The 25,777-nt window shown below is 37.3% G+C and overlaps 1 protein-coding gene across 1 annotated transcript in view; it reads right to left on the bottom strand.

The window, feature by feature from the left end:
- Positions 1-25,777, bottom strand: part of LOC140163767 (CST complex subunit STN1-like) — a 40,710-nt gene that overhangs the window by 2,608 nt on the left and 12,325 nt on the right. The window contains exons 5-11 of the mRNA XM_072187082.1: positions 25,604-25,753; positions 25,417-25,569; positions 23,940-24,100; positions 22,565-22,711; positions 21,521-21,640; positions 15,882-15,954; positions 2,762-3,019 (exon numbers count right to left, since the gene is read on the bottom strand). Of these exons, the coding sequence (XP_072043183.1) occupies positions 2,859-3,019; positions 15,882-15,954; positions 21,521-21,640; positions 22,565-22,711; positions 23,940-24,100; positions 25,417-25,569; positions 25,604-25,753 (965 nt within the window). The 3' untranslated portion in view covers positions 2,762-2,858. The remainder of the gene's footprint in view (positions 1-2,761; positions 3,020-15,881; positions 15,955-21,520; positions 21,641-22,564; positions 22,712-23,939; positions 24,101-25,416; positions 25,570-25,603; positions 25,754-25,777) is intronic.

Raw genomic sequence — 25,777 nt, 5'->3', positions numbered from 1 at the left:
CTGTTGAACTACCTCTGATCACAGTTACTGTTGAACTACCTCTGATCACAGTTACTGTTGAACTACCTCTGATCACAGTTACTGTTGAATTATCCCTGATCAGTTACTGTTGAACTACCTCTGATCACAATTACTGTTGAACTACCTCTGATCACAGTTACTGTTGAACTACCTCTGATCACAGTTACTGTTGAACTACCTCTGATCACAGGTACTGTTGAATTACCCCTGATCAGTTACTGTTGGAACTAACTATGATTACAGTTACTGTTGAACTACCCCTGATCAGTACTGTTGAACTACCTCTGATCATAGTTACTGTTAAACTATCCCTGATCGGTTACTGTTGTACTTCTGATCACAGTTACTGTTTAACTTTAATTACCCCTGATCAGTTATTGTTGAACTATATCTGATCAGTTACTGTTTAACTACATCTGATCACAGTTACTGTTGAACTACCTCTGATCACAGTCACTGTTGAACTACCCCTGATCAGTTACTGTTGAACTACCTCTGATCATAGTTACTGTTGAACTACCTCTGATCACAGTTACTGTTGAACTACCTCTGATCACAGTTACTGTTGAACTACCTCTGATCACAGTTACTGTTGAACTACCTCTGATCACAGTTACTGTTGAACAACCCCTTATCACATTATTGTTGAACTACCTCTGATCACAGTTACAGTTGAACTACCTCTGATCACAGCTACTGTTGAACTAGCCCTACTCAGTACTGTTGAACTACCTCTGATCATAGTTACTGTTAAACTACCCCTGATCGGTTGCTGTTGTACTTCTGACCACAGTTACTGTTTAATTACCCCTGATCAGTTATTGTTGAACTACCTCTGATCACAGTTACTGTTGAACTACCTCTGATCACAGTCACTACCCCTGATCAGTTACTGTTGAGCTACCTCTGATCATATTTACTGTTGAACTACCTCTGATTACAGTTACTGTTGAACTACCCCTGATCGGTTGCTGTTGTACTTCTGATCACAGTTACTGTTTAATTACCCCTGATCAGTTATTGTTGAACTACCTCTGATCATAGTTACTATTCAACTACATCTGATCAGTTACTGTTGAACTACCTCTGATCACAGTTACTGTTGAACTATCTCTGATCACAGTCACTGTTGAACTACCCCTGATCAGTTACTGTTGAACTACCCCTGATCATATTTACTGTTGAACTACCCCTGGTCAGTTACTGTTGAACTAACCCTGGTCAGTTACTGTAAAACTACCTCTGATCACAGTAACTGTTGAACTACCCCTGATCAGTACTGTTGAACTACCTCTGATCAAATTTACTGTTGAACTACCCTTGATCAGTTACTGTTGTACAAATGATCACAGTTACTGTTGAACTACCCCTGGTAAGTTATTGTTGAACTACCTCTGATCAGAGTTACTGTTGAGTTATCCCTGGTCAGTTACTGTAGAACTACCTGATCACAGTAACTGTTGAACTACCCTGATCAGTTCTTGTTGAACTTCCTCTGATCACAGTTACTATTGAACTACCCCTGATCATTTACTGTTGAACTACCTCTGATCACAGTAACTGTTGAACTACCCATGATCAAATTTAGTATTTAACTAACTCTGATCACAGTTACTGTTGAATTTCTCAATGTTACTATATAGCAGTAAAAAGCAATCAGTTAGTTTGTCTTAACTGGAAATGAAAGATTAATTTTTAATATTAGTAGATGTGTTTTGTGGAAAAGGGCAAACCCCCATATTTGCGAGTTTGTATACAAGATTCATATCATGTAAACATATTTCTGAGATTAACTTTTTGATGTACTTCCTACAGAAATGAGCCTTAAAATCTGTATTGTTGAACTACCTCTGATCATAGTTACTATTCAACTACATCTGATCAGTTACTGTTGAACTACCTCTGATCACAGTTACTGTTGAACTACCTCTGATCACAGTCACTGTTGAACTACCCCTGATCAGTTACTGTTGAACTACCCCTGATCATATTTACTGTTGAACTACCCTGGTCAGTTACTGTTGAACTACCTCTGATCACACTTACTGTTGAACTATCCCTGATCAGTTACTGTTGAACTAACCCTGGTCAGTTACTGTAAAACTACCCTCTGATCACAGTAACTGTTGAACTACCCCTGATCAGTACTGTTGAACTACCTCTGATCAAATTTACTGTTGAACTACCCTTGATCAGTTACTGTTGTACAAATGATCACAGTTACTGTTGAACTACCCCTGGTAAGTTATTGTTGAACTACCTCTGATCAGAGTTACTGTTGAGTTATCCCTGGTCAGTTACTGTAGAACTACCTGATCACAGTAACTGTTGAACTACCCCTGATCAGTTCTTGTTGAACTTCCTCTGATCACAGTTACTATTGAACTACCCCTGATCATTTACTGTTGAACTACCTCTGATCACAGTAACTGTTGAACTACCCCTGATCCAATTTAGTATTTAACTAACTCTGATCACAGTTACTGTTGAATTTCTCAATGTTACTATATAGCAGTAAAAAGCAATCAGTTAGTTTGTCTTAACTGGAAATGAAAGATTAATTTTTAATATTAGTAGATGTGTTTTGTGGAAAAGGGCAAACCCCCATATTTGCAAGTTTGTATACAAGATTCATATCATGTAAACATATTTCTGAGATTAACTTTTTGATGTACTTCCTACAGAAATGAGCCTTAAAATCTGTATAACACTAACATCTGAAAACACATCTCAAACATACCTGCACCATCAGCATACATGGATGACAGCCACACCTCAACTCCTTTGCAGACTTTTTCAACCCTACCTAGGATTGCCCATCTTGGTCTCTGCCTCTCTCAAGTCAAAGCTATGTAATGCTTTTCTGTTGTACTGATGACATCACTCTGCTCCTCCAACCAATCCATTGCCAGATGTACTGCCTCTACTGTGATGTGTGTGAAGTCTGCTATGTTACGAAGGCGGTCTCGGATGTGTAGAACGTGACAACCATTTTCATCTGAAGTATGAAAAATTGGAATGGTAACAAATTTTATGATGAATATTTGCTTAAAACTATGACATAAGAAATACAGATTGATAGCAAGTTCAGAGTATAGAGAGGAAGCTTCATGATTAGGCTATTCCAGTTGAAATCATTACACCCCCTGTGGAAGACATGACCTCAATCTTCCACACAGGGGTTGTGAATTTCAAATGGGGTTACCTGAATGGGTGTCTCCATTTGAAATCTCTACACATCCTGTGTGGGAGATTAAGGTCATGTCTTCCAAAGGGGGTGTATGGATTTTAAATGGAATAGCCCATTGCCAGATCAGATGTTCTGACTTTGCCAAATGTCATGTTGGGTAAAATTAGGGCCTTGACAAGTATGTGAGGGGAAACTGCTTTCTTCTGTGGATTAAGACCAGGGCCGGATTTACCAATAGGGCCAGATGGGCCCCGGCCCAGGGCCCCCAAATTTTGGGGGCCCCCAAAATTGCTTTGTGCAATGTGCATCTTCCATTTTAGCCGAAAAACACCATGTTTTGGACCAAAACAGGGTACAAAAATTACAAAATTTGTTGCGCTTCACGCACACAGGCCTGTTTATAACAAATTTCAGCTTCAAATTGAGCTAAAATAGTCTAAAATAGAATTTTTTCGTGTGCTTCGCGTGCAAAACTTGGCCACTTGAGTGCACATGCCTTCCTCACGGTGCGTTTGGGGGCCTCCAAATTTTGCCCTGGCCCAGGGCCCCAAAAAGGTAAATCCGGCCCTGATTAAGACTAGCTGTCTCTTGACTTCATAAATGCCAGGGCAATTCCAGGTTGATGTAAAAATAAAAAAAGAAACAATGGTTATTCTTTTTTGTTCCTTAATTTTTGACATTTTTAAAATAAATTGTGAAATAAATTGATTTTGCCTTGCAGGCAGGAAATCATAGATTTGAACATTAAAAAAAATGAAATGAGTTTTATGGCCTCTAAATCACATATTTGTCAGAGCCCAAGGTAAGATAGTTTATTGCAGAACTTTGCTTTTATATCTTATTCTACATTTCTGAGTGTCTGCTGAGCTAAAATAGCGCACATGTGCTCCTTATTTAAGATAATGTTTATTTAAGGTTAAACAAAGTGTTGAAGGGCTTTACCTCCAGAAAAAATATATTATTACCTTATACGTAAGAAAATATGTCTACTTATCATGTGAAATAAAAAATCCGGAAAAATGTGTGAAAATGTGTTTTTAGCCTATTTTTTTAGCTCTTGTCAAGCACTATTATTCGATTTGTTTACAAGCGCCAAGCAACTGGCGTCTAGGAGAGTGAGTGACATCTTTATTATTAGGGAAGAATGGAATCTGTATAGTTCATGAATATTCATGTAGTATTTATACAACCTGCCTCCCAGCCATTTTGCTTAGCTATCATAATCGCTCATATAAGACGCCCATATGATCCATGGTGTTAAACTGATATTCAGCAACTTTATATCTCTCGATCTTTGCGATCCGAAATATTGAATTTCAACTTTAGGCACATCTCTAGCAAGATAATTAAATACCTGTCACAAATATAGGTCTTGAAATGTTACTTGCAACGTTAAAAATGTGAATAGAGAACAAATCGGGTTCAAACATGCTTCAAAAATATGAAAGTAATTGTCAATGCCTACTACCAGAATAGCCGGAAGAGGGCAGACTTCATAAGGGAGTGTTCATAATATATTTTAGTGGGGGACAAAGAATTTGAAACTTATTTCGGGAAATTTCCTGGGTTTTTGGTTTTGTTTTTTATTTTATCTTCCTGTTCGGGTGTTTCGGTTGGCACATTTTCTGGGCATTTTCATGCACTTCACAGGAGTTTTTTCGTGGCCTCTCTGTAGCTGTCGTGTGTCTTTTTCCCCACGTACAGGGTATAAATAATAAATGAATAATAATATATGAAAAAAGAATCTGGAACTTCAACGTCAAAAACAAAACAAAAACAAGACAAACTGTACCCTGCTAAAATATCAACCCCTATCCTCTCTGAGAATAAAAATAATAAGACTCCAACCTCACCTGCAAAAATTTTTTTTCGGGGATAATTTGGGATAAGTTCGGGCCTATTTTATTATGACAATTTTCCAAATCTATAAGGTGAAATACGGTGTCGTGGGGATGTGCGGCAGATTTGGGGTGCATTTTCAGCCATTTAGTTTAGACTCTGTTGCATTTTTAGCCATGATTTTATTGACCCTCAGTGTCTTGAAAATTAGGTTTAAGAATGGTATTTTTCAATGATTTTCTCGAAAAAGTAAAAATTTGCGAAAACTTTCAGTCCAAAAGTTGATACAATTTTGGGTCTGTTTTATTCAAATTTGGTTTAAAATCAGTCGTACCGTAGTTTTTCGGAGTCACAGCCTCACATCCTTACCCAAACCAACTTGAGAAGGTTCCCCGGGTGTGTGCAAATTTGCAATTTATAGGCCTACACTCATCATTTAAGCCTAAAATCAAAGTGTTACTACCATTAACACTACCATGGCCCGCTTTGTCGTGATGACTGGCTTCCAAAATGTAGGCCTATTTTAAATTATAAATCTGGTCCCGCTTAGAGGTGTGTTTTTACCCGCTGGAGGTCTCTCCCTCGGGTTCGTGGATGTGCCACAGTTTTGGAGTAGGCCTACCTTTTCAACGACTATGATGGGTGGGTTTACAGCGAAGACCAACTTTTGGGCGCATTTTGGCAAAAGTGCCCTTAAAAAAGCGTCAAATTAGGCCAAATGTGGGTGACTTTGATCCCCGCGGTACAAATGTTTTGAAGAGACCCGCCCGAGGTGAAGTTATAAAAAAAATGGTCGGGCCTGCTAAAAAACCTCCCGGAATCAAGCATGGGTAGGCATACCAAAATGCCTCGAGACCCCCCCCAACCCAGCGGCGGGACCTCCATGACATGATATTCTCCGCTAGTCCACCAGAAAATATAAAAATATAACATTTTGATAGGCCTACTAGACCTAAGCCTATATTTGTCTGTAAACCTTTCTTGTAGTTGTAGGCTACCGCGATGTCTACCGTGATGACAGTAAGCGTAGCTGCCGGGGGGGCAATTGCAAAATTGCCTATTTGGGCCCCCCCCTAGTGCAAGGAAAAAAGAGGGAAAGAGGGGGGGGAGAGGGAAAAAGAGAGGGTGAGAGGAGGGGCAGAGAGATGGGGAATCCAAACGATATGCAATACAGCTCAATAGGCCTACCATATACGATTATTATCAATAAGCCTGGCAAAAATTGTCTATTTGGGCCCCCGCCCCCAGTGGGAAATTTGGTGGATTTGGGCCCCTCAAAAAATCCCAGCTACGCCGCCATGCGTGATGATGTTGCAAAGTTGCGGAAGTTCATTCATAAATTTCCCATTTCCACTCGACAACTACCCGGGACTACAACAGTCCAGCACGCAGCGCGCAGTTGCGAAAACCCCGAGCTAAGCAGAGACAGGTCCGTTTCTCTTTCAATGTACGCTTCAAATAATTATGCTCTCGGCGTCGAAAGTATGATAATGGAAAATATTTATAATGAACACTCCTTATTTAGCCACACCTCAGTTCCTTTCTCGGGTTGCCTGGTATATCAGCAAAATCCTACACCTATCGCCTTCCCTTGGTAAAATCCCTGATAAAAACTCGTGATATTGAAATTGAATTTCCATGCGCCAGAACTTCCGTCATTCTAGCATCATGGATGGATATGCAGTGGCGCCGCTAGAGGGGGCAGTATTTCCACCAATATTTTTTCTTTCCCACCCAGTTTTTAGGCAAAATCCCCACAATTATGTAATTTTCCACTTTTTGCGGCAATTTAGTGCAAAATGATGATTTCAAGTGCCCGTCTCAAATTCACTTCCCCCATGCCCCGCTAAAAAATTCTGGTTCCGCCACTACGGGTATGGCCATAGCTAGGGGCTTTCCCACCCACCCCAGTTGCCCTTGGTTATGCTGGACGATGAGAAATTTAGAGCTTGTTCAATTCCACCAATTTTAGAAATTTTAAAGGTATATACAGTGTATATAGGATCACAGTCAAATAAAATATCGTGAGGCCTAATAATTTTACCAATGGCATTTATTGAGCTGCTCCTATGGTTTAATATTGATATTATATAATTGAGCTCCTTGTCAAGCTCCTGAGTACAGTGACTAACTGAGCTCCCGCTATTTTCAGAAATGAAGGCCTGGCCTTAAATGAATAGGCCCTAATTAGGATTGAGGCAGCCTTTTGTTTCATTTTACAGAACTTTTTTTTAATCCCCCAAAATTAGTGGGTTTTTTTAATGGGGAGTAGGCTTTTAAAACGAAATTCAAATTTGGCAATATTTTCCATTGCTTAACGAATTGATCTGCGTGAAAATGCCTAAACATGTGGCCAGAGCGGGATGAGTGGTATAAAAATCTTAACTTGTGAGAAAGGACGTAGCTAGGCCTATGGGGTTGTATGAGGTTGTGGATCACGAAATGCCCCTTTAATGTGTGCTAGGTAAAGTCATTCTTCCTCCCTTTCGACATGCCAAAATTTATTCCCTCCCCGCCCCGGCTTGCCAAAAATTGCTTTCTCGAAAGGCTGTGCAATCAGTAGGCCTACCTGTATTAGCCTACTAATTATAAGCCAAAATTTCCAAGCGACTCGCTAAAAATCGCTTGCCTCCCGTCTCGGCCAGCCAAAAATCGCTTGTCCGCACCCCCCTGGACTGCCAAATTTTTGTGGCCCCTCCCCCTTGGCCTGCCAAAACTGTGCCCCACCCCCTTTGCATAGGCCTAGGCCTATATGCCAATTTTTGGGATCCCCAATTTCCATACCCATACCTTAAACCTGTTGCAAGCGCAGCAAGCATGAAAATGTGCACATTTTTTTTCGCCCTAACTACCCCCCACATTTTCCCTCCCATGCACCAGGTTCATTGGCGCTAGATTTTAAGCTAGAAAATACCTAAATATTTTAAAATCCAAACTCGGCAACACCACTTTATCGGGCAAATAGAGCCCGTCAGATAACGTAAACAGCGTGTTTAAAAAAAATGAGAGTGTCACTTTTGTCCAAAAAATTTCGAATTTTGGCCTTGAGCAGCGACAATCAGAGGTAAGAAAAACACAGTATGACGCAGCTTGAAATATAGAATCACTATATCAATTTTGAAGTTTGTACTTCAAAGCACGAGCAAACGAGGTGAAATGGTTCTAAAAAAATTGATTTCGCTGTATCTTTTTATCGCGAAACTAGACAATTTGACAGCAGCGAGTCGGAAAAATAGCAAATATCTCAATTTTCTGCTATCGAAATAAAAATTTAAATAGCACCTGCATATAGAAGAGGGTTTATAGAAATAATGTAGGTCAGAATTTTGTCTATGAAATCGTGCACGGAATTGTTATTACTGGTTACAAAACGACATACAAGTGGAGGCCATTTTACTTCAAATTCGCAAACATGTAAGCTTACTAAAACAAATCGAGACAAGCAATATCAAGAATGAATATGCACATTCTTTTATTGACTTGTTTGTAATGTCGTCGTAGTTCCCAACAAAATCGCCACTTCCACTGAGAAATTATGGCCGTGTTCCCAAAAATCTTTATGCTCCGAATATTGAAAAAAAATTGAAATGTTTGAAAAGTACATTTCTTTTTGAGCCAAGTGGAAAATTCAAGCATAATAATAACCAGTACACTTTCAGCTTTTAGGCGTAGTTTATGTTTTCTCTCTCACGATATTTATTTCCAGAAATAGATAATTTTAAAGGGGGCTACATGCAGTCTCATTCTGGATCGATCATTACAAAGTTTAGTATAACCTTAAGTCCTTTTCACGCTCCAAGCACCTGCTGTGACTCATAACAATGTGTTAATTTACTTTCTTTTTAATACTGTATATATAGGTCTAGAGTAAAGAACCATAAATTCACAAATGTAAAAACATTAAAACATGTAAAATCCCATTACAGCTCTTAGATATCAAATATAAAGGCCCAGACAATTTCTACGTGCCCGAACTAACATTTTAAAAGCGATACATAATGTTCAATTCAGTTCAATAAAAAACTGATCACATCTCGATGGTTATTTATCAGTAGTGTTGGAAACAGCATGAAGCCAATATTTTCAATAGCCAAGGTTTAAAAATCTACAGACCTCATCCATTTAACTGGCTTTTGGTCTGCTTTATTTCTAACACAGATTACAGTCATTATTACCAGTGTGCAAGTATGGTCAATGAAGTACTTATTGTTAAAACATTACCATATTTACATCCTGAGGTGCACTGAAGCAGATAATGGGACAAGCATATGTTGTTATCAATATATTGCAGTATGCAACATTTGCTATAAAGAAGTATCGAATAGGTATAATGGGAAAAGATAATAAAAAGGGCATCCTAAATATATATAGTCCAACCTCTTTTATCCAGCCATGATGGGACCAAGCATTGTCCGGATAAGTGAAAAATCCGGATAAGTGAATTACATGTAATTCTGCATTGAAAGTTCCAAGGACTGAAATTGTTACAACAAAAGATTGGTTTAACATGGGCTAATAGCACTAAAAGATGACTTTCGAGTGCTTTATGTAACATAGATATTTCATTCTAAGCATTCAGATCATGGAATTAAGGTGTTAAATCACCAAAATCATGTTTTCCTGTGAAGATTTCACAGCGGGATAACAAAGAGATCCATATAAAAGAGGTCTGGATAAGAAAGGTTGGACTGTACTTCTAACTGTTGTGTAACAGAATTGCATTTGTCTCCTTTGATTTAGGCTGTGGAAACTCCTGTACCAGTGGAATACAGGAAGATGAGGACAGAGCAATGCCTAACATGTGTATTACACAGGGCTAACCATAATAATATTAGGAGCGTAAAACTAATGCTGACATATACAAATTATGCATATCACTATAAAGACTTCGCCCACCACACCATTCAAAGCAGAAAAATGATTACTGCCAGTGTAGGTAACATAAAATTAAGTTTTACCAGCTTTACTAATTAGCTCTATACAACCTTCAAAGGCTATGAGAGAATATGTGATATGATCAAGGGGAATGAGTCACATGTCGGCCCTGGTCGAAAATGAGTTTTACACATGTTTCTAAAGAGGACATTTGGAGCTTTTAGAAACTGAAAACCCCATGTTGATATGACTTTTCTTTGTGAAGTTACGTCAATTTATCAATAGCTGAAAACAATATAAAACAAAAGAATTTTAACACTTTCTTTGCCAATATCTCAAAATCAATATTAGCGACATCCCACTCATTTCCCTTGATCGTGTCACATATAATATACTGTAAAATCATTATGAGTACTACGTATGACAACGCAATATAAATGCTATTCCAATAACAACTTAAAAATAAAGGCCTAGAAAGTGTATTACTATAACTGTGACATTACTGTCCTAAGATTGTTGTGTGAAGTTGCCTATCCTCAAACTTTGTTTGTCACTGTAACATTCTTGCATCCCTTTTTTATGTAAGTCTACTTATGCCATTTCAATGTGTGAATTCAAACCAATCCAAACTCCTAGAATCAGAAATCAGAATGTAGGCCTGGGGAGGGGTTGAAGGTGGTATTCTGACAACTTACAACAAAATGAACCAAATCTGACAGAAAAAATATCCTAAAAATACACTAATGTTCAATGAATTCATTTGTGTTCAAAATGAAGTTTATTTTGCACAAATTCTGGAAATTTGCTAAACAAACAACAAACAATTGTCACTTTTTCCATGTCTATTGCACATCACACACATTGCCACTAAGATTTCCCTGGTCCAAACCAAAGTTCCTAGAATGATAACTGATGTCTAGTGATTTCATATTTAATATACATAATATGTCACATAACAGCTTCATGCATCTGTTAATATCGGTTGGTTTCATACATGATCTATAAATAAGATAGCAGATGGAAAAGTTATCAATCTAATTAAATGGTGCTAATTGTTGTGCATCATATAGTGGCCTATGTCAAAATACCAATGCATCTCAATATATCTTAACCTCTTATGTACAGTAATTCTAACTGGTATATTTAGATTCACAACCTGCTATCTCTGTAGCATACCCCACGGACATGGTTATTTTATGTTAGGCGGGAAAATGTAGTTCAAGTCACACATACTGTAAAGAATGCATAAACATTTCAGGAATTTTGTGTATGACATAGATTTTGGATAGTTTCACGCTTGCAATCATTTCTTTTCCTTGTTGGCCTAAAGAAAATGTATTAATTTTGAGGAAATTACATGCTGCAAAAACAGGACAGGACAGGACAGGACAGGAAAGGACAGGACAGGACAGGACAGGACAGGACAGGACAGGACAGGACAGGAAAGGAAAGGAAAGGAAAGGAAAGGAAAGGAAAGGAAAGGAAAGGAAAGGAAAGGAGAAAGGAGAAAGACAGAAAGAAAAAAAGAGAAAAAAGGAGACTAATAAAACTATAGATATTATATTGTGATCAAACTGTCCAGACAAGAACATGTTGATGTACAGGGTGTCCCAGAAAGAACTGTATCGGCGGAAACTAACGTTTTTGGGTATTTTACCGCATAAACCAAACATAACTAAATAGCTGATGTGGTTGAGGAATATATCAGCTATCACATACTTTTTGAATTTTGACAATTGACCACTCCGTTTTTGAAATAACCGAATTTTACAAAACTACAATGTACCTCATTTTCAGCCAGTTCCATGGATTCAAATATCTGTCAATGACAATAGATGCCTCGTGCGCTAATGATACGCAGTGATTAGCACTCCGAATACAGATCATCAAGTGATATTTGAATCCGTGGAAAGGTTTGAAGACGAGGGAGTTTCGTAAAATTCTTGTATTTCACAAATGATGTGGTCAATTGTCAAAATTCATACTCAACCACACCAGTTACTAATTAGTTATGTTCAGTTGTGGCATTAAAATACCCAAACAATTAGGTTTCCGATGATACAGTTCTTTCAGGGACACCCTGTATTATAGAGTAAATATGAGGCATTTAATACAGGGAGCAGGTGGATGTGTTTATCTGGCCTATATCTACACACAATGTTGGATCTGATTCCATATGGACAATACAAGCCAGATCCATATCAATTATGTAGCACAGGATGACATGTGATGTAAGTCTCAATAACTGGGGCCCAATGATTTGCAAAATAATGTGTTGAAAAAGTGGCAAATTGAGCAGAGCAGAATTGCACTGAAATATGGAAAGTTTCACATCAACTTGTGTTGAAAATTAGGAAATTGCATCTTGCCAATATAATGTAAATTATGAGTGAATTGCAATCTGAATCAAGACCATTTTGTAGATTGCCACATCCCAAGTACCACATGCATTATAGATGACACAAATCCACAAGATCTTTATCAATCTGGATTCAGAACACTATGTAGCTCAAATCTACATTTTTCTGAAAATTGGTTAATTTTGCCCCCCCCCCCCTGAAATTCACTTTGCCCCCCCCATGCCCCCTTAAAAAAAAAAAAAAACTTCTGGCGCCACCACTGCACGAACTTGAGGTGAACCAAATTATAGTTTGGTGGGGGTTTGGTGGGGTTTGGTGGTTACAAGTTACCACGCTGGAAGTCATACTTACTGTCCACTGTTCACCGTGATACACATTTATGGCTTCTAGAATCCAAATTGCTGGAGCAATTACACTCTAAACTTGGAATACGAATGTTCGGGTGATAGGCCTCAATGTGAGGTACCAAACAAAATGTGTTACAATCGGACAACAATCTGTTCACACACCTTTAAAGTACATTATAGATTACATATGAGGCATTAAAGTTTTGTCAGAAAAGAACAGCACTTGTTTACATTTTGAGAGCATGCAGAGCGTAAACACAGAAGTGGGGCTCTGATTGGCTGAATCAATCGTCTGACAATCATAGCAACAGACCAATAATCTGATTGGCCGATTGTGCGTGAAATCGTTGGTCGGCGCCCTTAAAGTGAACACAAAGCTCCGCGTATATCACTCATTAACAGGGCGCTCGTGTCAATCTGAGCAAGGGAGTGCCTTTCTTCTCTGAAACCCAGTGTAAATGCAGGGAGCAGGTGGATGTGTTTATCTGGCCTATATCTACACACAATACTGGATCTGATTTCATCTGGACAATACAAGCCAGATCCATATCAATTATGTAGCACAGGTTGACATGTGATGTAAGTCTCAATAACTGGGGCCCAATGACTTGCAAGTAAAAATGTGTACCTGAAACTTCCACAGAGGGAGGGTTACTTTCAAATGAATTGTCTGATGTAAATAAGTAAGTATGTAACACAGCATTTGTAATGCGCCTCATGTCAGAGGATACAACGCGCAGAAACACAGAAAAACAAAATCAAAATAAACAAAAGCAACATCATGAGAAAAGGGATTTGAACCCGGTGAGTTTTGGCACTACGGATATTTAGGGGGATTGAGTTCCATTTATAAGGAGCAGCCACTGAAAAGGCCCTGTCCCTGGCACCCTTGTTAGTCCTGGGTACACAAAGATTAAGACCGTGGTTCGAACATGTGGTGATTGAGCCCTCATGAGGATGTTTAACAATTAGGCACTCGATATATGAAGAGCTTTGTTTCAAAACCCCTTACATCCACTTCAGAAATTTTGAGAAAACATTAATAAATCATCAAAAAAATCATTGATGTAAGGGGGTCTGCAACAAAAGCAGTTTTTGGTGGGATGCCTGGGTAGGATGAGCATCCCGTCAAAAACTCTTTTTGTTGCAAACCCCCTTATATCAGTGATTTTTTTGATGATTTTTTGATGCTTTCTCAAAACTGCTCAAGTGGATGTAAGGGGTTTTGAGACAAAGCTCTTCATATGTGTTTATTCCATTTGAAATTCATATACCACTGTGGATGATATTTCCAAACTCTTCCACAGGAGGAGTATGGATTTTAAAAAGAATAGCCCAATGTAGATTTTGTGTGAATTGTAATCTGGATTCAGAGCATTGCATAGATGTAGATTGCCCTATGAATTGAGGACATTTACATGAAACTGAATCAATCTGGATTTAGAGCATTATGCTGATTGCCCTATGCATTATGGATGACACACATATGAATCTGAACCCAATCTGGATTCAAAGTATTATGTGAAAACTATTAATATCCCATCCTCCTTGCATTACATTGCCTTGTGTTCCATAGCATTATAACTGAAACTCACCGCTTGCCAGATTGTATATCAATCAACACATCAGATAATATACACACATGATTTTGTCTACAGTATAAATGAGGACATTTTCAAATGGAATTATTTGATTTCCTGTAATGTCTGACAATATGTACAGGAATTGTACTGTGACATTTAAATGCTCTGCATGCTAGCCATAGGCTTCAATATAAAAAGTTCGAAGTTTTGAAATATTTTCTCAAAATATCAAGAGCTATCTTATATAAGAACCACCAAACAAATACTAGGCTTGTTTGTACTCAATTTAATGCATTTTACATACTGATTCCAAATATGGTCATGAAAATTTACAATTCTGAAATTTTTGAATTAAAAAAAAATTGAAACATGTCATCTGCAGTCGACACCTGCATGGAGACGTTTAATGCAAGTAAAAAGCATCTATGGTTTAGATCTAAGTCTCCATTTTTTCACTTTGTTTCAAATTTTTTAATTTAAAATTTCATGCTAATTTAGGATGGGTAAAATCTGCTATGCTTTTTGATATGCTATGATAAGGCATATTTAGGGCATAAAACTATCATCTTGTAGAGACTGCTGACAGGTTTTCACCCAGAAGACTATTAACCTCCTTGCTGAAGCTGGCCTGATGTCTCATAGCAGGGATATGCGCAGGGAGAGCATTCCACATGCGGGCTGTATATGGTACAAAAGGTGGCTGCCCGAGGGTGGCTGACAATGTTTGATTGTGGTATCTGGACTACGAGGTCATGGGATCTTACAGACCTTCATAGTTTAGGATTTGGGCTTCTTCATGAAAAGGTGGATTTGGAGATGTGTGGCAAATTTGGGTAATACATCCATTTCAGGATTTAAAATTTGGTTGCAGATTTCAGAAAAAGTGATTTTGAGAAAGGTATGTTTAGAAAATTTTCTCATAAAATCTTGAAGAAATGCTTATTTTTAGCAAAATTTCCATTTTAATAATAAATTCCAGAAAATTGGCAAATTGGGTGTATACATTTTTAAGGTAGACTTCAGAATAAGGCTCTCACCTAGTGGGTAATTATGTACTTAAGTACCTGATTGAACATTTGGGTGGGAATCCGGGTACCCGAAAAAACACACACACATTGTTTTTTACAAAAACTGGAAAAAAATTTGAAAAAAAAGAAGAAATTATATATAGACCCTAAATTACTTGTTATTCAAGGTTGGAAACAAGAGAAATACTGCTACTAAAAAAACAATTGGATTTGGGTAATATCCATTACTGGAATTCTGACTTTTGACCCGGGTAGGCTAACGATGGACAGGAACTCAGATATCCAGGAATTGGTGAGAGCCTCACTTCAGAATCCCAGCTGCACATCTCCACCTAATCCAAAATCAAGCATCCCCCTGGGTACAACATAATGGGCTCTTCCATTTGAAATGCACACACCCTATGGAAGAAATGACCTTAATCTCACACACAGGGATTGTGAATTTCAAATGAGGTTAGTGAATATGTGATTCTATTTGAAATCTACACTCCCTGTTTGATAGATTAAGGTCATGTCTTAGGGGTGTATGGATTTCAACTAGAATAGTCCAATGAACATTTATGGAGCAAAAAACAGCACTTCAACAGCAATGGCCAACACAAAGTAAATCCATAAGCTGATGTGGTGTATATACTTACATTTAGGGTATTGACAGTCATCCTGTAAGATTTGGAGGATTTGAGTACTTAGGCTATTTCTTCCTTGAACCACCTGCACAGATGCAGAGAGAAGAGAACATAAATAATTCATTTCAACATATGAGTAATTTAAGTTGATGTTTAAATCCAGGCTAGAATGTTAGCACTTATCTTTCATTTTGTTAGTGGCATGTAGCTCTAAGCATGACTAGTACATTCCTAAACCTAGGGATTTGATTCCCAACTGCAATATTCTGGGGTGGGGGGGGGTGTGCTGCTGAGAATTTGAAAGTTGGCCCATCAATGTACCAATTTTGAAAGAAATATGGACCTATCGATATACCAAATGTCAAAACTTTAACACAAATTGTAGTTTTTACAACTTTTGCCCCCTTAAATTATGGGGCAATTTCTAAAATTTTGGCTACATACAGTGAGGCTAAATTGGGCTATTTTCAAAAAAAATTGATAAAATTTTGAAAAAAGGAGCTGTGTACACCATGTACACCAAAATTTGCCTAGAAAAAGGGGCCATTGATTTACCAAAAGGCCAAAAATGCTACCAATGTTTGTGGCACGTCCCCGTGTGGTTATTTGTACTGAGTACCCCCCTCCCACTGCAATTTAAACACTAACAACCTATTACAAATGGGCTAGGGTAATAAAATTCTGATAAAGTTGGGAGTCGATAACATGCTCAAGTATTCATAGCATTGTGGCATTACATGAGAAATGTTTTTTGCTTTTGCATTTCTGTAACAATAATATGTTTTCAAGCAAGCTCCTCAATCTTGGAAGATGCGACACAGGATGAGCAATACTTGCTTTAAGCACTACCTACACTTCAAGATTCCTATTGGGGCTGCCTCCCAGGGGCTACATGCACAGGAACACACAAGGTACTTACTTGCAGTACCACTGCTGGTGGGTCCTGTGCAGTAACAGCATATGGTACTAGGTAGGTACTTTGTACTAATGCTTTGGCCCCAAAGCTACTAGTGGTATAAAAATCTCAACTTTTTTTGAGAAAAGTTGGGGAATGATGCTGTGGATCACAAAATGCCCTTTTAAGTCTTGGCTGGTGACTGGAATTTAAAAAATTAAATTAATTGACTCAGATTTTTCCATTCTCTCCATAGACTCTATTTGACTTGACTCAAAACATAGTTAAATACACACTCTATTTGACTCAACTCAAAACATAACCAGAAATGAAACAATTTGTTATATAAGAAGCAGCTAGCATCATTATATATCCAAAAAGCCATGGTTTAATGAAAGATGAAATAAAATATCATCTGAGACAGCTCCACTGATCTAACCCATTTACCTGCCTAAGCTGCCTTCCTCATCAGCTTGATTTCTTAGTCATGATATGCCATATAAAAAGCTTGCATGCTCTAACCTGAATTGTAAATTATTAATGTCGCATAATAATACAGCACCTGTCCTCTTTAAAATTCTTGTATCTAGCACATAGTGCTTCACTGCCTTGAATTAACACAATTTTCACACTTTGTTTATAACAAAAGCTGTGCCTGGAACTATAGGCAGTATGTTATATATTCTGTCTGCAAATTGTGGTACAGGAACACAACTAGTTTACTAGTCTCAAAGGGAGGCTATTCAGTTTGATTTAATCTAAAACTGAGAAATTTGCAACTAATGTTTTGTTCTCTTTAACCTCACCCTATCTATCTTATGAATTAATAAATAAAAAAACAGTGTTTGTTCTGCTGTGATTTGAATCAGTACTCAAGCAATTGAGAATCCCAATTCCTTGACCACTAGTCCATGCCACTGACTTGTCAGGAAGAATTTTTTGCAACACTTAAACTTAAACAAAACAAATAAGGTAGCATTGATATTTGGTATAAAGAGAACTAGTTGTGGTCCTGTACTACAACCTGTGGACATAATCTCTATTATGCATTATTATAATAAGCAACCAGCACACACCAGTTAGGCTTCACTCACATGGATATTATTTTTTGTTAACAACTACAAGTTTTATTAATGAGTCAATTACGCTATCCCAAGGCTGATTACTAAGAAAGGCTGATTAAATTATGTCTTCTTTTTTGATCTCAGTCAGTGGCGTAGATTTCTTTTTGACATGGGGGGTGGGTGGGATTGGAAAAATATTCTTGAAGTATAGTGAATCCAGCACCTTTTGCCGAAAGAATAAGTTTATGGTGCAAATTTTTTGCTATATTGAAGTTAATTGGTGAAATGTGTTGCAAAAAGAGGAGTAAATTTGGCCAAATATAGGTTAATTTGGTCAGAAACCCACATACAGGCATCAACAGGGGGGTGATTGTATGGACCAACTCCTCTGGCAAGGGGGATTTATATCCCCCGATCTACACCTATGATCTCAGTGTCTTTTTCAGATGCAATTTTGCACCAACTTATGATGTCAATTTGAATGATTATGTTGTTTTTTATGTGAAAAAGCCTAAGGGATTAGGAGATTTAAGATTAGGATTATGGTTAGGAATAAGGTTAGGATTAACATTAGGGTAAGTGTTGGCAATAGGGTTAGGGTGAGATTTAAGGTAGAGTCAGGGCAGAGCTTAGAGCCTTGTTAAGTTATAGGTTAGGGTTAGGTTGAAGGTTAGGGTTAGGGGTTATAATAAGTTATGGGTTTTTGGACTAATGACCCCAGGGACAAATGATTTGTGTGTAAAAAAATAACCAATTGCGCGCGAAAAAATAGCAAATTACACTGTAACCATTTTAATGCTATAAACAATAATTGAAAGAGAATGCTAGTATTTACAAAAGCACAGCCTTCCCTCCACATACAGGCAAACACACCCTTGTGGGTCTGTACAGGATTGTTGGAATATGTATACATTTCCAATAACAGAAATCTTAAAAATTTCATGAGCTATATTGCATTACCAACCCTATATATTGAGCTATTTGGATCAAGTCCTCATAATATTATTCACCAAAACACAATATATAAAACCAAACCACAACAAACGGGCAAATAAACTGCCTCTGACACCAATAAGAGACTCAGACAATCTCTCCAGCTCTGTTCTTGATGAATGCCATCCCACGAGCATGTAACCATCTCCGTGCGGGTATCAACTGCAGATGACAGGTTTAAAATTTTGTTTAAAAATGCAAAAATTTCAAAATTATACAAATCATGACCATAGTTGAAATCAGCATCAAAAATGCATCAAAATGAGTACAAACAAGCTTAGTATTGGTTCAGTGGTTCTTGAGATAGCTCTTGATATTTTGAGAAAATATCTCTCAAGTCAAAACTTGGACTTTTTATGTTGAAGCCTTTGCCATCCCCCGAGCATGTATAAACAAGACCTCATACTGAAAAGGTGACCTGATTCAACTGAGCATAGCCGCCAACTACTGAATATTACATATGCTATTGTCTCGTTTCATGTTTTTATGCAACATTAGTTAGTAATTGATGTATCGACTATGATTGTCGTAAAGTGGGATCAACGAAAGGCCGGTAAGGCCTTAGGGATTTAATAATATAATCTTGGCGTCATATTTAGCATGGTTGAAATTAACCACTAAATGCTGCACTTTGTATATAAATACTCATTTTGTTCTTTACAAAATCTGAATCTGTCAAGATATCCACGAAAAAGGACTGTATGAAAAGAAACATTGTATTCAGATTGCCAAAACAGCTATAATTTCAATTTCGACCCATCAAGGTATTTAAGTCCTCTTGGAATGTGGAGAATAGAGACAATGTTAACAAAGTTTTTCAAGAAATGTTGCACCATGAAATTAATATACATGTATTTGTGTGCCCTTAAGCATTCTTCTCAGGTCAAAATGTTATTTGCTTGACCATCAAAATGACCGGGAAAATGACCAGCCATGTAAGTTTACCTCGAGGTACACCAACAGAAAGCTTTGGAAAAGGAGAATGCATTGTAACGAACACAGTGTTTCACTTTTGTGTAGTTGATAATATGGCCAATGTATTCCATTCTTCTGTGGTTATATGAGTTGGTTTTTCTAATAAAATTTGGGCTATTCCAGATCAGGGTTGGCGCGATTTAAATCAATTGATTTAAATCACAATTTAAATTGCGATTTAAATCAAATGATTTTTTTTTTAATCACTGATTTAAATCAACTTGTTCAATTTTTACCATTTTTGATCAATTTAAGTTAATTTCTTCCTTGAATTGACTGTTTTACTTCATTTGTAATGCTTCTACACCTTTCGGGTACAATTAAATACCTCTATGATGTCATTTTATCTATTGCTAAAAAAATCATTTTCAAGGTTTTTTCGCATGATTTTACCAAATTTTTTCTGTGAAATTTTCACATCTGAAAATGCATTTGATATTTGAAAATTTGATATTTTTGTAAATACATGATAGGATTGTGCATATGTCTAGCATTCCACTGGTCTCTGTTGACTTTATCATGTGGTATAGCAGTTCTTGGAATTAAAAAAAAATCAACAAAATCGATTTCAATCAAAAAAATCCGATTTCAATCAAATCAATTTTTTTGATTTTTTTTTAATCAAAAAAATCGCCAACCCTGTTCCAGATGTAATCCATACTACCCCTGTGGAAGATTTTGGAAATATCTTCCACAGGGGGAGTATGGATTTCATATGTAATTGGTCATGGTTAATTATTTTGAAACCCATATATATTCCACCTGTATTATGGCTTTACCTATACATGTATCTTCTACAACTAGAGTGAGTATTTCAAATGGATGTTACCCAAATGTCTATTCTATTAAAAACTCATACTCCCTCTGTGGAAGACATTAAATCTTCCACAGAGGTAGTGTGGATCTTAAATGGAATAGCTAGACCCTATCGAATAAACTCAACCGGAACGGTTAACAATTGAAATGACAGACATGTTGGTTCTAAGTTCAAAGTGACAGAGGGACAGGTCTCTAGTTCGATTTGACAACCATTTATACCTTTTTTATTGTATTATCACAAGTATTGCCCCGTGGTACCTTATGGTGATTTTATTTAAATGAGGACGAGTGACGTAGTATTTGATAGGGTCTATAGCCTAATGGAATAGACAAAGATATTAAGTCAATTTTGATTTGCATTTTATAAGCACCCTTAATCAAATCAACACTGCTCAAATTTTTACTTTGTAGTATCATTTCCTTATAAATAATTAAAGAGGTATGATACAATTGACACCTTCATCTCCCATTTTTCTTTTTTTTTCCAAAACAGATATTTTTGTTTCAGAAGGAAGCACACATTTTTCTCAATACCCCAATCAATCCTTGGGGATAGGGGATGTGTCTCCCCACCTTTTGGCAAAATGACCCATTTGTTGTTCTTTACAGCCACTTTTTGACAATTCAGGCTGACCCCCCCCCCCCACACACACACATTTCAAGACAGATTGACACTAATGACCCTGCATTTATGCCTGACATATGTTTGATGGTGTGAACACAAATGTGGTGAATTGTAGTTACCTAACCTATGTTATACACAATTTTGCTTCTCATATCAAAACTACTGAAGCAATTATACAACTCAAAAATTTGGAAACACATTATTTAATGGTAGGCCTCAATATAAGATAGAAAACATAAAATATACATTTTTAATTCTCAAATTAGACTCTTACACATACCTGAAATCGGTCCTTGATAACACCATGTTTGTACACAATGCCTTCTTGAAGTAGTCTCTCCACAGCCTGCTGAAAGATGTTCCGTAATTGCTTAGCTGGAGCTGTGTGTGTCACACCAGTCTGCATTGATAAACGAATGAAAAATAATTCAAAATTGGTGGATGTTAACTCTCACTGGTGGTCTAATTACACAGTGGAAAAAAATGTTGAATGGGAAAATTTTTAAAGGAAATGTTTCTTGTTTAGGATTCTTATTTTAGGGGGTGCAGGAGAATGCGACTTAAGTTCCTCCGAAAAAGTCAGGGTAAAAACAGTTCAAATTTAGTGGGGTAAAGTTTACCTTATGCAAGTAAGCAATATTTAAAGCAAAGGGTCCACATTTTGACAATTCTGCACCCTCCGCCCCCCCCCCCAAAAAAAACCCTGTGCATGGGCCTGGTCATAATGATTAGAAAGAAGTGTCATTGTAAACAAAAAGTAATTTGGTGACAAATTCCTACGGTCATTCAGTGTGAGATTCAATGGGGAAAAGGAGGTGTCTATTGAAAGAAACATTAAGGCATATCCCACTCACTGATTCAAACAAACAATAGGTATTTTCAACCTCTATTGGGCTATTCCAGTTATCTCCATACCCCCTATGGAAGACATGACCTTAATCTCCCACATGGAGTATAGATTTCAAATGGAGTCACCCATTCAGGTGTGGAAGATTGAGGTCACGTTGCAATTCTGCTAATCGGAATTCCGATTGAATGAACACAGTTGCACAACAGCGTGGCGAATGTCCACGTACACTATGTGATGAACGCTCGTGTGTGCCTGAGACGGACATAAACCAACTCACTTTTGATTGGTTAGTATTTTAATTATTGTATCCAATGTTGTGTGTTCACATTGTAGTTTGAAATATGTGATATACGATTGCAGGGTCAAATACAGCTGTTGAAAGCTGTGTTCATTCAATTGAAATTCCCAGTATAGAATATCCCATCCTACATTCCATCCCCCCCGCTCTGGCAAGCCAACCTCCTGGTACCTCACCTGCTCTAGGTGGTATTCCTTGCATGGCTGTGAAGCACACTGCATCAACTCACTTATAGTCTCTAATTCTCTAAGGTAGAAGTTGCTGACAGATTGCTTGGATACAGTTGATGGTAACAAGCTACAAACTGCATCCACAAGTTGTGCCTACAGAGAGAAAACAAACACAGCAGGTAGGTTAGTAATAAAGGATGAAACACCTATGTATCAATGTTAACAATAACAATGTTTGAGGTCAGTGGTGTAGCCGGGGGGGACTGGAACTGTGTCTCTTATCAATGACCGTTGGTACATCTTAGGTCGTTGATACATGATGGTCCCTGGTAAAAAACATTTGGGGTCAACAATTCCTAATTTTGTACAAAAGAATACCGACCCTATTTTTGGGAATTCCTTAAAAAGTTTTTTTTTTCTTTTCAAATTTTTGCATTCTGAAGATGTTTAAAAATGTATTTTAGAGCTTGTGTTTAACATTTTAGTTGTTTTGTAATGTTAGTTGATTCATTTTGACACCAAATTTGTCTGATTTTTCATATTTTGAGCCTTAATTAATACAAACAGTAGAGTTTGTTAGTAATTAAAAAAAGAAATCCTGACCGACCGACCCAATTGTTAAAATTCATTTGAGGGCAAGCAAACAATTTTTTTTTCTTGGCCTCAGGGGAAAACCAATACCACATGTACCAAAATCTGCAATGTGCTTCTTCCCTTTTGCCTGTTTATATTTTTTAATTTTGGCACATTGAAAGACTTTATTGCTACATTATAAATGTTAAGGAAAAAATTCTGGAAACTTTTATTGGTATCCATCCCCTCCTGCTTCCTGCTGTTTAGGTACTTGAGTGCCCTGGCAAAATAAATTTGGGGTCAACAATTAAAAGGGCATTTCCTGATCCACAGCATCATCCCTCCACTTTTCTCAAAAAAAGTTGAGATTTTTATATCACTGGAAACCTCTGGCTACATAATGTTTATGTACAAAAAATTTCTTGCAGATTAATACGTTTTGCAAAGATATCGTGAAATTTGAATTTCGTTCTGGTATACCAGAATGAAATTACAACACACTGTCTATGGAGCAGTGTAGTACACATAATCATGCATAACTCACAAACGCAAAATCAGAATCAACTGATATTTTGGGAATAAGCTTTTTTCTAAAAAATGTCATAATAAGAGGATGTTAAGATCACAAAATACTCCTTTAATTCACAATTTCAATCAGCAAATATATTACTGTCGGTACATTCACATTCACAAGTGCTCCCTCTTCCAAAAACCTGGCTATGATGATGATGATGATGATGATGATGATGATGATGATGACAACGATGATGATGATGACAATGACAACAATGATAAAGCTGCATCTTACTTGAGTTTTGAGTCCTGTTTCTTGTTCTTCTTTCTCTCTTGCTATCTGCTTTCTGACATGAGATGGGATCTTGAATAGGACATCATACACTTGTCTATGAATTACTGGTAATTCTTTCATGCGCTGGATTTCAGCCACACAACCATCTCCTGAAACTTTTCCTGCAAAATGAATATCAGAAACACAATCATCCATATAATTATGTATATTCATACACAGCGATAAACATAAATAGAAAGCAAAATTAAACTTCTACACTACTCAAATACAAGGGGGTATCCAAAAGTTTTTGACATCACCCAGAAGTGAAAGAGCTATACCGATGAAAATTTGTCAGTGTAATCATCACAGGTCCTTATGTACATTATGGTCCAAAAATAAGTATGTTTACTTTTTTCACAGGTGGCGCTAGATGGGAAGTAGGCTCATAACCTTTTCATGATAAGATCCTCCACTTTCTTGAGTTTTTTCACTGTGACAGCATCATCCATAAGTGATGGACGTCCACTTCTTGGCTCATCTGTGAGGGACATGTGGCCAGTTTGGAAATTCTTTTTTCAAAAAGCAATAGTGCCATATGATGGGCAATCATCACCGTAGATTGCTTTCATTTCATCATAGATTTCTGAGCATTGTAGGCCTAACCCTTCAAATGCAGGAACTTAATCATGCTGTGTGCCTCAATTTTCACCATCTTGCAGGTTATGCGCCTACTGCCCATCTAGCGCCACCTGTAAAAAAGCAAACATACTTATGAGACCATTTTTGGACCATAATGTACATAAGGACCAGTGATTACACTGACAAAATTTCATCGGTATAGCTCTTTCACTTCTGAGTGATGTCAAAAACTTTTGGATACCCCCTCGTACACTCACCGGAGCGATTTCACCGGGTAAACTGGCATCTTCAGCGGATTTTATCATTAGCAACAACAAATCTTCAGAGCAATAACATCCGGTTGACCCAGTGAAAGTGCTCCGGTGAGTGTACCAAATTTGAGTAGCCTAGAAGTTTGTGTAATTTGAAACATTCTCCTTTATCTTTGCCCAAATGTTTTATGTTTGAACATCTTTTCCCCCTCAAATCTCTAATTCATTATTTTAACTTTCATATATTTTTTTGCCAAAGTATGTTCCATACAGTTAACCAACATATGGCAAAAGACATAACATTGTTTTATATGTTAAAACCTTTTCCCTCATGAGTATAATTGACAATTTTAATGACTCTTCACTCTTAGGAAATTTTGTTACACTTTTGCTGGGATCACTGAATAAGCCTTTAAAGTACATGTATGCAGCAGATGCTCTATGTTTCCTCTGAATAATTTCACCCTTCCTCTGACATGAATGATATCTCCTAGCTCCAAACGAATCATCTGCTTTCTGTCAAACTCTTGGAGGTTTTGTCTAACAGCTCCAGCAAATGAACTAGAATCACCTAATTGACAATATTATAATAATACCATACTCACTAAAGTATGCAGCTGATATTTCTCTATTTCCTCTGAATAATTTCATCCTTCCTCTGACATGAATGATATCTCCTAACTCCAAACGAATCATCTGCTTTCTGTCAAGCTCTTGGAGGTTTTGTCTAACAGCTCCAGCAAATGAACTAGAATCACCTAATTGACAATATTATAATAATACCATACTCACTAAAGTATGCAGCTGATATTTCTCTATTTCCTCTGAATAATTTCATCCTTCCTCTGACATGAATGATATCTCCTAACTCCAAACGAATCATCTGCTTTCTGTCAAACTCTTGGAGGTTTTGTCTTACAGCTCCAGCAAATGAACTAGAATCACCAAATTGACAATAGTAATAAT

The sequence above is a fragment of the Amphiura filiformis genome, chromosome 11 (assembly GCF_039555335.1).
Source record: "Amphiura filiformis chromosome 11, Afil_fr2py, whole genome shotgun sequence".
NCBI lineage: Eukaryota > Metazoa > Echinodermata > Ophiuroidea > Amphilepidida > Amphiuridae > Amphiura > Amphiura filiformis.
This window is presented reverse-complemented; position numbering and strand designations above follow the sequence as displayed.